This window comes from Cnephaeus nilssonii (assembly GCF_951640355.1).
Source record: "Cnephaeus nilssonii genome assembly, chromosome: 1".
Taxonomy (NCBI): Eukaryota; Metazoa; Chordata; class Mammalia; order Chiroptera; family Vespertilionidae; genus Cnephaeus; species Cnephaeus nilssonii.
In genome coordinates, this window is record NC_137072.1 from 64757174 (window position 1) to 64770079 (window position 12906).

The following is a 12906-nucleotide window of genomic DNA, read 5'->3' on the forward strand; positions in this document are numbered from 1 at the left end:
GTTTGGCTCAGTGGATAGAGCATCAGCCTGCAGACTGAGGGGTCCCAGGTTCGATTCCGGTCAAGGGCATGTGCCTTGGTTGTGGGCACATCCCCAGTAGGGAGTATGCAGGAGGCAACTGATCAATGTTTCACTCTCATTGATGTTTCTAACTCTCCTCCCTTCATCTCTGTAAAAAATTAATTTAAAGAAATTTTTAAATTAAAGATAACACTAAAAATTACACTGTTGCCACTCTCAAAAAGTGATTATAGACTAGCTAATAATTTAAAAATCTGAGTTCAAAAGTTCTCAAACTTTTATGGCACTTTAGTGACTCTGATTTTTTTCACAGCGTATTTAGCCTAAAAGAAATACCTAAGAGTTTGTTAATAGGTTATTAGGTTCAAACAACCGAATAGTAATAATTCTCATCATGTCCAACAGACGTTGAAGTGTTTCCCTTGCAAATTTAAAAGATCCTGCAATACCCCTGTGAGTAGGGTTGCATGGTTAACTATGAATTTCAGATAAATAATAGTTGTTTACTGTATTTCTCAAGTATTGCATAGAATATCCACTAAAAAGTATTCATTATTGCTTTGAAGTTCAAATTTAACCAGATACCCTGTATTTTTATTTTATTTATTTATTATATTTAATGGGTTGACATTGATTTATAAGATTATGTAGGTTTCAAGTGTACATTTCTATGATACATGCTCTGCACATTGCATTGTGTGCCTACCACCAAAGTCAAAGCGTCTTCTGTTACCATATATTTAATCCCCTTTACTCAACCTGGGCAAGTGCCCTGACTGGGAATCGAACCATGATCTCCTGGTTCATAGGTCAGCACACAACCACTAACTCCATCAGCTGGGCTCTTTGTCTTTCTTGTTTGTTCATTTGTTGCTTTCAGGTTTATATCCCACTTATGAGTGAAATCATATGGTTCTTAACAACCACTCCAGTGAATTCATGGTGGCTTTCCAGGGTGCTTTGGCACACAGTTTGGAAAATAAAGCCCGATAGCCCTGGGCCAGTTTTATAATACAAAATCCTCTTTGTTTTAAATTAATAAATCATATAAATGAATTTTTCAAAAAATGTTTTTAATATAATTAAAATTACCAAAATATTTTGTGACTGAGTTTATAAGTAAAAATATTTAGATTATTAAGCCTAGGGCTTATGTTGACTGGTGAAGGTCTGGCGTGTGCATGTTGAGCACTGAGCTGCTACAATATGGTTTTTCCAATTCACCTGAGGTCATTTGAACAAAACCTGAGTGCCAGACCAAAGCTTCTAGTACCTTCCATGAGACTTGATTAAACAGCTGAAGCAAATGAAGTTACATTAATTTTTTTTAATTTGCCAGTCCAATTTTGTTGTCTCTTATTCATTACTAGTAGCCCTGCGCACAAATCCGTGCGTCAGTAGCTCGCCAGTAGCTTGCTTCCACCCTCCTGTATCTCTCCACCCACTGTCCTGCCCTCCTGTAGCTCCCTCCGCCTCCCGCCCCCCCTCATAGCTTGCTGCCCTGCCCCCTCCTGTAGCTCTCCACCACCTGTTTGTATCTCGATGCCCCACCCTCCTACTGATCCATGATCCGGTTGTTTACACGGTCGGTAGTTACGCTTCACGGTGTAATCACCATTTGCATATTACATCTTTATTATATAGGATAGTCACTCCTTAGGGCAGGAATTCCTTAGATTTAACAGCAGAAATACCAGGTGTACCGGTTAATAATGTGGATTTTTTTCAATAGATGGAATTACACATATGTTGATATATATACAATTTTATATGTATGCTATTTTGTTGTATTGACAGCAAGCTTCAAAACTTCATATGTCAAATTTTATGAAGGTGTTAACATCATAGATACTTTTACGCTTAAAAATGTTGAATTTCATGCCAAAAAAAGAGCATTTGTGGGAAGTTTTAATTCATTACTTTATTTTGAAGAAAAGTGCTGCTGAAAGTTATCGTATACTTCGGGAAGCTTATGGTGAACATGCTCCATCTCAAGACACTTGTGAACGCTGGTTTAAATGCTTTAAAAGTGATGATTTCGATGTGAAAGACAAAGAACGTCCAGGTCAACCGAAAAAGTTTGAAGACCAACAATTACAAGCATTATTGGATGAAGATTCGTGTCAAACTCAAAAACAACTTGCAGAAAGATTAAACATTGCTCAGCAAACAATTTCTGATAGTTTACAAACAATGGGAAAGATTTTAAAGGAAGGAAAATGGTGCCACATCAACTGAACGAAAGACAAATGGAAAGCAGAAAAGTCATCAGTAAAATGTTTCTTCAACTGCACAAAAGAAAGTCTTTTTTGCATCGAATTATGACTGGCGATGAAAAATGGATTTATTTTGGGAATCCCAAACGCATAAAATCATGGGTTGATCCAGGTCAACAATCAACATCGACTGCAAGGCCAAATCACTTTGGAAAGAAGACAATGCTCTGCATTTGGTGGGATCAGGAAGATGTGGTGTATTATGAGTTTCTAAAACCAGGTGAAACCGCTAATACTGATCGCTACCGACAACAAATAATCAATTTGAACCATGCTTTGATGGTGACACGGCAAAGTAATTTTGCTTCATGATAACGCACCATCACACACTTCAAAGCTAGTTAAAGACACGTTAAAACATCTTGCCTGGGAAGTATTAATCCACCCGCCGAATTCACCAGACCTTGCTCCTTCAGATTACCACTTGTTCCGATCTATGGCACATGCACTTTCTGAGCAGCACTTCAAAACGTACAAAGAAGTGGAAAATTGGGTCTCTGAGTGGTTTACCTCAAAACAAGAAAAGTTCTATTGGGACAGTATCCACAAATTACCTGAAAGATGGGGAAATGTGTAGCTAGCTATGGACATTACTTTGAATAAAGCATGTTTGATGTTTCTCTTGAAATTATCGTGTTTTCTTTGATTATAAAATCCGCCATTATTAACCGGTACACCTGGTAGTGAACTATGAAGAACAAATCTGGAGTCCTTCATCACTGTGGTGCCAATCTAACTATTAAATTATGTTTCTCTTCTAGGAAGCTCAGTGGATATACTGTACACTTTTGCAAATTGCTCAGGGCTGGACTTGATCTTTGGTCTAAACGCCTTACTGCGAACCGCAGACTTGCAGTGGAACAGTTCTAATGCTCAGCTGCTCCTGGACTACTGCTCTTCCAAGCGTTATAACATTTCTTGGGAACTAGGCAATGGTAGGTACCCCTGGGAACATTTCATTAACAAGATTCCCCTTTGGCATTATTTGTTTATACTTAGGATGTTGGCAAATGTACTTCTGGTTCGGCACATTTGTGCAGTGCTCAACAGTGCAACTTTTGGATTGCTTAAGGCAGAAAACTCTTATGTGTAAACCTGTTGCTAATTCCAGTTTATGATACATTTGAGCTGAGGACAACTCCTTGAAACCAGCAACTTCCACAGTTCCCTAGTTTCCTTGAGATGTTCAGGGTCACTTTAAGCTTATTAGGCTTGGCAGGCTGGACTCAGCAAAACTGTAAAGCAGGCAGTTTGCTTTTTCCCTTCCACTCCTTTACCTGTTTCTTGACTTGTCAGTTAATCTCAGCAACGCCATTCCAACCCTCATGAAATGCTCAAGCTAGAAGTTCTCAGTGTAGAATCCTACCCAGGTCAAACTCCTGATTGTCTTCTTTTTTGCAAGGAATTTGTAAATTCTAACTAAAGTGCAAATGACTAGCCACTTCACTCAAACATATTTATAGTGCCTTTTTCACATATCAGCAAATGGAACTGAAGATAAAATGGGAAATGAGATGTAATAATATGATGAGCACTGTCCTGAGTATTTAATAAATATTCGCTTATTTTATCTTTTTAACCACCCTGAATAGATACAATTCTGACCTTCATTTCACAGATAGCAAGAGCACCGAAAGGTTAGCTAAATAGCTTTGTGATGCTGTGCAACTCTTAGAGGATTCTTAGAGAAGTTAGGCTTTGCACCCAGGCAATCTGCCTCCAGAACAAGGTCTCTGCTCTCTTGAGACTTCTATTCTAGAGGTAGGGAGCCAAACCAACAAGAAAACAAGCCAAGAAATGATACATGCCAATAGTGGTATGTGTTATGGTAAAGTCTAGAAGCAGCTTTTCTGATCGAGTTGCTGAGGATAACTATCAACCTGGAGCGCGCGCGCACACACACACACAGAATAGAAGGGTAGAGGCAACTGTATCTTAGCTAGATGATGAGCAACTTTACTATAGCCACCATATACATAATAGGTCACCTGAACCCATCCTTACCCATCTCCCAACTTCTCTCCTTCCCTCCCTCCCGTCTTCCCTCCCTCTCTCCCTCCCTCCTTTTCTACCCTACAATCCCCAACTCCTTCTCCTCTTCACAGTGAGATAAGAGAGTGATGTTATTATGTTTCCCTCTTCCTTGGGCCCCATTTTGTAAAGAAAAGGTCTGGTTTCAGGGTGAAGGTATGTGTGGGAAGTAGTTTGGACACTGTCTGTGCCTCCCTCCCCTCTCTTCAACTTTACTACTTCTAGGATCATTTACACATATAAATCTCTATTTTTTTTTTTAGCTATCCATTGGTTTAAATCCCCATTATTAATTTCAAATTGTTTTAACCTTTTGCACTCAGATGTCGAGTGTGACTCGGCATGGTTAGCATTAGAATTAAGGAATCGAGAAAAAAGCAAGCGAGTGCAAAGGGTTAATACCCTGTCATACCTTAGTTATAGAATTCAAAATTTTGTTTTTCTGTAATATTGTCTTTATAACTAGTGGTTTTACTTTCCTTGACTTTGGATTCTAAGCTTTTGTAATTTGAAAAATATTTTGTTGCTGTTATGTTTGCTTTCAAGTAAGAAATTTCTACATAAGCGATTCTTTTGAAAATTGCTCTTTCAGAACCCAACAGTTTCCAGAAGAAGGCTGGTATTTTCATCGATGGATTGCAGTTAGGAGAAGATTTTGTTAAGTTGCATAAACTTCTAGGAACATCTGCTTTCAAAAATGCAAAACTCTATGGTCCAGATATTGGTCAGCCTCGAGGAAAGACTGTTAAGATGCTGAGCAAGTAAGAGCTCGAGGAAGAATGACTTTTCTTAAAAATTATATTTCCCTGGTGTAGAATCTTCAATAGTCCACATGTTATTAAACAGTTTTCTGCATGGCTAGATGGTTAAGCAAAAGAGAAAAATTGACTGGCTCAGAATACCAAGGATTTGGGCCAAATGGTACCTGTGATAAAGTTTGTAGTATCAGAGTTAGGAAGTTTGTGTTTGCCTGATCCTGAAGCAATAACCAGCCCATTTCTTGTGCATATATTGTGTATATATGTATATATGAGAATTGAGTGATAACATAATAGATTTTGATTTTGTAGTTTCCTGGAAGCTGGGGGAGAAGTGATTGATTCAGTTACGTGGCATCAGTAAGTACGTCTCCCGTTCTTTGTTGTGGTTCTTTTTTATCGAATTTATTGATTAATAAAATTATGTAGGTGTTAGGTGTACAGTTCTATACTACATCATCTGTATATTGTACTGTGTGCTCATCACCCCAAGACAAGTCTCCTTCCATCACCATTTATCCCCTGTTTACCTTCTCAACCTCCCTCTTGCCCCCCTTACCTCTGGTAATCACTATACTGTTGTCTGTGTCTATGAAGTTTTTTTTCTTGCTTAAACTGTTCACCTTTTTCACCAAACCTTGCTACCCCCTCCTCTCTAATAGCTGTCCATCTGTTCTCTGTATCTATGAGTCTGTTTCTATTTTGTTAGTTTATTTTGTTCATTAGACTCCACATATGAGTGAAATCATATAATACTTATCTTCCTCTGACTGGCTTATTTCACTTAGCCCAATACTCTCCAGGTCCATCCATGTTGTTGCAAAGGGTTAGATTTCCTTCTTTTTTTGGCCAAGTAGTATTCCATTGTATAAATGTACCATAGCTTTTTTATCCACTCACCTACTAATGGTATGTCTTCTTAATACTAAGAAAGTACTGCTGGCTTTACTTACTGTTTTTTTTTTTTTTCAAAAATGATTTCCATTTAACTGCTAATTGACTTTATAATTCAAGTAAGAATCACAGTGTCTCAAACAGCACTGTAGTAAAATTTTAATATTAACAAAACAAAAATTTAAACTTATTTTAAATAATGTGGTGGTTTCTACAAGATCAAGGCACACTATCCTTTAACTCATGGGACAGATAAGTAGATACAGCCAATATGCTTGCTGAAGAACAAGTAACCCAGGAGGCCCTGCACTGATGACTTGTGTCTCCTCAAGACAGAGTAACTGAGTAACGGATCCTGTTTTATCGTGGTCTCGCCTTAGTAGAACTTCTGCCTCTTTTTTTTAACAGGGAGGTGGGAAGAGGTAGTAAGAAGAGCAGGTTCAGCCAATTAACTTAAAAGCAGGAAGTAAAGGTTGTTATTTTTTTCTGATTATTTTCTAAATAATTTAGCTACTACTTGAATGGACGAACTGCTACCAAAGAAGATTTCCTAAACCCTGATGTGTTGGACACTTTTATTTCACCTGTGCAAAAAATTTTTCAGGTAATAGTCTTTTATTCTTTTAAATGTAAAACCAAAGTCCTTATTCTGTGGTTTAGCTAGTGCCAAATTCTACAGATATGTAAATTTACGTGTTTTCTAATCTTAGAGAACAGGCACTAATCTTACTCACCTTCCGTCCCCTTAGCATCAGATCTTACCCGTGGACGTTGATTAGAAATGAAAAATACTTCTAATAGCCTTTTGGTAGAATTAACTCTCATAGGCTATAAGAATGAGATTGTTTACATTTCTTCCACACCTAGAATTCCAATAAAAGTAAGTTGCCCAAGATCTAAATGATTGTGAACGTATTTTGTAACTTTATTGGACAGATGGGTCTGGGAATACAAGATTTTGAATGTCATTAATCTCCAGCACCATAGTTGGCCAGCTTGCTTGCAGTTACCATGGAGACTTTCCTGTTTCATAGGTTGTTGAGATGACCAGACCCCACAAGAAGGTTTGGTTAGGAGAAACAAGTTCTGCGTATGGGGGTGGAGCGCCCTTGCTGTCCAACACCTTTGCGGCTGGTTTCATGTGAGTGAAGTAGCACTCGCCTCAGGGACCAGATTTCAGCGTGCTCCTATTCTATTCGGTTGAAATAACTCATCAGCCTAAAAATCTGATCAATGATGGTTCTGTGGCTGAGCTCCAAAATTCGTGCCAGATTTTGTAAGATAATGATTTACTAAAGCTTGTTGGACATACTGTATTTAATCATTGTATGAATGAATTGCTTTAGAAGTTCTGTTCTTTAATTTTGGCCCATGGCCATGCCAAGGATTCCTCCTCTAAAGAAGTACATTGTGAAAACAAAACAAAAAAACATTGTAAAGGAGTGTATCTATAGCTCTGACTCTGGAAGGATTTGTAGTACATGCTACACATTTATTACAGACTAGAAGCCCAGCGTGCGAAATCGTGCAGCCCCGCCCACCCCCCCCACCTCCACCCCCATCCTGTGCTCCTCGCCACGCACGCAGCCTCCTGGTGACCAGTCTTTGGTCGTTACAGCATAACGACCATTGGGTTTTTATTATATAGATTCCCAAGAAGTTTAGAGCCTGAAGTATGAGGTCACACCAGAGGACCTATCAATGAATTTAAATTAACTCTTACTCCAACCACCACAAAGTTGATTGCTTTAAACAACCGGTTAACTTACATTTCATAACTCTGTTAACACTCTCATATTGAGACTTAATTCTCTTTCCTCTCCTGCTTACATAAAGTAGGAGAATAAGCCCAGAATAAAAGTACAAATTGTTTATGCTCTTGGGGGCATGATGAGTAGAGAAAAGAATGGAGTTGTTTGTTTTGCCATTAACTAAAGATAAGGGGCAGGAGGTGTCCATAAAAGTTTAGGTGTGATCCTACTTATTTCACATTTTACTACTCCTGACTACATGGAACCTTGTAGTGTTTAAACCTCACATAGGGATGGGGAGGAGGGGTACCCTGAAAGACAAGGAATAATTGTCTGTGGGGGTAGGAATTTATCTACTCTGCTTTATAGACCATATCTTACCCTGAAGGGGACTTCTATGGCATATTAACAGTTCTCTAGGATTTGTAATCATGCAGAAGTATGGGAACTTGTGAAGGGAAGGATAGTCTCCATTTAATTTGAGTGACTTATTTACAATTACTACCAGTTTTCTCGTTTCATAGATGAACAAATCAGAATAGTCGCTAATTAGAATTAAGTTATTTTGTTTTCCAAGCTGGAAGAAAGCGTGCCCTCACTCTGTTCCAGGTGGCTGGATAAATTGGGCCTTTCGGCCAGGATGGGCATAGAAGTGGTGATGAGGCAAGTGTTTTTTGGAACTGGAGACTACCACTTAGTGGATGAGAACTTCGAACCTCTACCTGTAAGTGATCATTATTCTTCTGTTTCTATGAGTAGATTAGACTATACTGAGGACCCCTGTATTAACCTCCTAAGAATTGTCAACCCTCACGGTAAATTCAGTGCTCTCAATATAGCCAAACCATGGGCAGGTTAGAGATAATCCATTCTAACTTTTTTTGTATCTCAAGAGAAGAAATTGAGACCCAGGAATAATTTTTTTAAATACATTTTATTGATTTTTTACAGAGAGGAAAGGAGAGGGAATACAGAGTTAGAAACATCGATGAGAGAGAAACATCGATCAGTGGCCTCCTGCACACCCCCCACTGGGAATGTGCCCGCAACCAAGGTACATGCCTTTGACCGGAATCGAACCTGGGACCTTTCAGTCTGCAGGCCAACGCTCTATCCACTGAGCCAAACTGGTTTCGACGGAATAATGTTTTTAATGTGAGCCATTTTGGACGTGGTGTGGGATTTCTTTAAAAGGGTCATTTGAAATTTTATGACTCTCGTTTTACAAGATATAAAACTTGGATCAAAAATGTTTTAAGAGTAAATTAAAGTTAAAATTGTTTATCGTATCCAAAGCTTTAAAACTTTTTATGTCATTAAATCATAATTTATTTAACCTTAAGATAAGCCAGTAGTATCACGTATTTGTTCAAAAATCTCACCCAAAGAATTGGCTATTTTATAGTAATCTTCAAGGTATTTGTAAATTTTTAAAAAGTCCATCCTACCTCCAATTGTATCTGGTGCTAAATTAGGTAATGTAACCTTTCTATCTAAAAAGCCACCTGGAATCTATATGTGTCTAAAAATTGAAATAGTATAGATATCTCCCTGAGAAGTATGACCTTGATTTTTATTGTCTAAAATGATATTTGAGGATATCTGTTTTCTAAGAAAAATTCCTAAAGGAATTATTTGAATATTGTAGGAAAGCTAAGAAAGTTTGCAAAAAGCACATACCAAAATATAAGCTAGGCTTCTGTGGTTTGAAGCTAGATTTCTCAACAAAATTGCTTTTAATTTATAGTGGTCCAAGTTCATGGAGCACACTGTTCATAACTTAAATAGAATCTGTCTTCCCCAAGTGTATTATGAGCCATCTATAAAGTTAAACCAAACATGATAATTTCATTAGACAAATATCCAGAATCTACTGCTGGCCCTTTCTTAAATTGGCTTTGAGCAAGAAAGGTAAGTAAATAGTTTCTACAAAATTCACTTTGAGTACAATGTCTAGAAACTAGCCAGCTTATCCTGTCACTCTTTGTAAATAGTGCCAGTTATTTAGTATGTTATCTAAATCTTCTCAGTGCCTAAGCATAAACCTTTGACTTCAGACCCTTTTAATGCACTAACTATACTTCTTCCTCATGGTGCAGAATCAGCTAGCAAAACCTGCAAAAATATATGTGCCGTATTACTATGAATAGGATCAAGGGAATTTGCCTTAAACCTATTGTACCTGTCTGTTCTCTTATTTGATTTGCATAACAATCCAGAAGCCGGAAAGACAGGTATCTTAGATCCATGTTTTTCAGATGAGGAAGTTCTAATTGAGATGAAGTCATGTGATTTGCTCGAGGTCACACAGTTGGCCAGTATTATTCTGAAGAGTCCTGTACAAATCCTGGCTGAGGCCTGCATGCTTTCTACCCTTCTAGGAACTGAACCTGCTCAAGTTATGTCTCTTGTGAAACATTTCATTGATTCTACTCTTGTCTCAGAGATGATTTGAATTTGAATTTAGGCAGAGAAATAAAAGCTGCCTACTTTCCCTAAGCTCAAGAACGAAGAGTTGAGGTATATATTGAGTGGTTTATTTTTAAACTAATAATTATGGAAAATTTCAAAGTAGAGAGATAAGTGTATGAATTTCCAGTCTTGTTTAATCTACAATGCTACCTACTCCTTACCTCCCACCTACAGTATTACTTTCAAGCAAATCTCAGATATATCACTTTATCCATAAATATTTTATTTATTTTTTTGTTTAAATTTCTTTATTGATTAAGCTATCATATATTTGTCCTCATCCCCCCATTCCCATCCCACACCCCTCCCCACACATGTCCCCACCCCCCTGTTGTCCTTAACCACTGGTTAGGCTCATATGCATGCACACAAGTCCTTTGGTTGATCTCTCCCCTTTATCCCCACCCCCCCTACCCTCCCTCTGAGGCCCGACAGTCTGAACCATGTCTCCTTGTTTCTGGGTCTGTTCTTGTTCATCAGTCTATGTTGTTTATCATTTCCCCTAGATGAGTGAGATCATGTGCTACTAGAAATACACTTATAAGAACCGAAAATGAGACAAGCAATAATGGTTATGCTGACAGGCAAATGAATCAGTCTGTAGTGAGTTTCTTTCTGGGCCAACAGTTCTTTTGAGTCCCAATTTCAATGTCAATCAGTTCATTTTGTGTACATGTCAGCAATGATATTTCAGTTCTGGATGGTGGACAAATGGTGGTAATGCAGGTCTGACCCTCTCTGGTTTGGTCCTGGGCAACCTGCAGTGATGCGCAGCTGCTAACTGCTAGTATGGCAAGGCGACATAAGCGTCTTCCATCTCTGGACTGCTTCTCTTCTGTCTTCATGGCTGGAGTAGTCCTGTCGATTCCTCTCTGTTGCCGGAATCCACATGGTCTCAGAGTTGTTTTATGAAAATAAACAAACATATTCTCAACCAAAAGTTAATAAAGGGATATTTTCTATAAAATTGACTTGGGATCCTTTTTCATTTTTTGCCCAAATGATTTTCCTCTGGCTTGTTTTGACACCATGTGTGTTTTTCATGGATGTCTTGCTTTTAGCCTTACAATTAATTTTCTAAAGTACAAATTTTCTAGATCTAATTTACTTACAGGGTATTTTTCCTTACATGATATTCTTCTACTGTTCCCCCCTTTTTTGATTTAATATCCATAAATATTTTAGTATGTATCTTCTTTTCAAAAACATAACAATATCATTATTATACTTTAAAATATTAACAATAATCCCTCAATATCATCAAATATTAAATCAGTGTTTCACATTTTTCTTATTGTTGCAAATGTCTTAATAGTTAGGATATTCAAATCCACAACATTCACATATAGAATTTGGTTGATATATCTCTTAAGTCTATTAATCTTTTTGGGGGGAGTCTGTTAATCTTGAAGTTCTCCTTTCCTTTTTTTTTTTTTTTTTTGTCCATTGGAATTTATTAATTAAAGAAAGCAGGTAATTTGTTCTATAGTTTTTCCCACATTTTGGATTTTGCTAAGTTTATTCTTTTAGCATGTTCCTCTGTTCCCTATAGTTCCTCTAAACTGGTAGTTAGAACTAGAGGCTTGAGCTTACTCGAGTTGCAAGAATTCTTTGTAGGTGGTGTTGTGTGTTTCCATCAACAGATTCATAATGTCTGGTTATCTTTCTTTTTTTCACCTTGATAGCTAGTAATGATTGTTCCCTAATCCATTACTTTATTAGGGGTGTTATAAGGTTTTAAAGAAAATATTTTAATCTCTTAAACAGAAATTTTATTTTAAAAACTTGTGTGTGTGTGTAAAGGTGCTGCTTTGAGCTTTGCTTTCAATTCTTGGATGATAGACAACAGAGAATATTTAAATTGTCTCTTAGTCAATAATTGCAGTCTTGAGCTATAACTCCTAGCAGGTATGGCCCCCTGAATTGTGGAAACATAGTCCTCTAGTGATAAAAAGCAGCAAACAAGATATTGCACTCAGATTCATGGATAACCCAAATCAAACGATGAATCCTATTTAATTACCTCTAGAATACCAGTCATACTCTTTGCAGGATAACTACTTGCTTCATTTTGTTAAATGAAGAACTAAATAAAGTTCTATTTTTGTCTCTCCCCTCCCCAACCACCACAACTAGGATTATTGGCTCTCTCTTCTATTCAAGAAACTGGTGGGCACCATTGTATTAAAGGCAAGTGTGAAAGGTCAAGCCAGAAGCAAACTTCGAGTATACCTTCATTGCACAAACGTCAACCAGTAAGTATGCAATACACTTGACAAACCAACAGGTGTTCATTAGTGAGCACATAACTTCCTACTCTGACACCCTGTTGTCCCCTCTCTACTCAGAGGGTCTAAGCTGTGTCATTATTTTTTTATTTTTCCCTTCATAGTGATATGGTGCCAGAGTCTAAAAAAACAAACAAACAACAACAAAAAAAACCCACAGCCCTAACCGGTTTGGCTCAGTGGATAGAGTGTCGGCCTGCAGACTCAAGGGTCCCAGGTTCGATTCTGGTCAAGGGCATGTACCTTGGTTGTGGGCACATACTCAGTGGGGAATGTGCAGGAGGCAGCTGATTGATGTTTCTCTCTCATCGATGTTTCTAACTCTCTATCCCTCTCCCTTCCTCTCTGTAAAAAATTAATAAAATATATATTTTTAAACACAAAAAATATAGCTTAAACATTAGCATTTGACTTT

The 12906-nt window shown here is 37.7% G+C and overlaps 1 protein-coding gene across 3 annotated transcripts in view; it reads left to right on the plus strand.

Annotated features, from left to right (window-relative positions):
- The window catches only part of HPSE (heparanase), a 47848-nt gene that overhangs the window by 18350 nt on the left and 16592 nt on the right, over window positions 1–12906 (plus strand). The window contains exons 4-11 of one of the 3 annotated variants that reach the window (XR_013813887.1): window positions 3059–3232; window positions 4921–5089; window positions 5399–5446; window positions 6491–6584; window positions 7015–7121; window positions 8341–8455; window positions 8683–8886; window positions 12340–12458. Coding sequence is in view for 2 of the 3 variants with exons in the window: in XM_079779246.1 (XP_079635372.1) it covers window positions 3059–3232; window positions 4921–5089; window positions 5399–5446; window positions 6491–6584; window positions 7015–7121; window positions 8341–8455; window positions 8683–8785; window positions 12340–12458 (929 nt within the window). In the remaining variant the exon portion in view is untranslated. Of the gene's footprint in view, window positions 1–3058; window positions 3233–4920; window positions 5090–5398; window positions 5447–6490; window positions 6585–7014; window positions 7122–8340; window positions 8456–8682; window positions 8887–12339; window positions 12459–12906 lie in introns of those variants that run through there. The other 2 variants (XM_079779246.1, XM_079779245.1) reach the window with 2 other exon arrangements.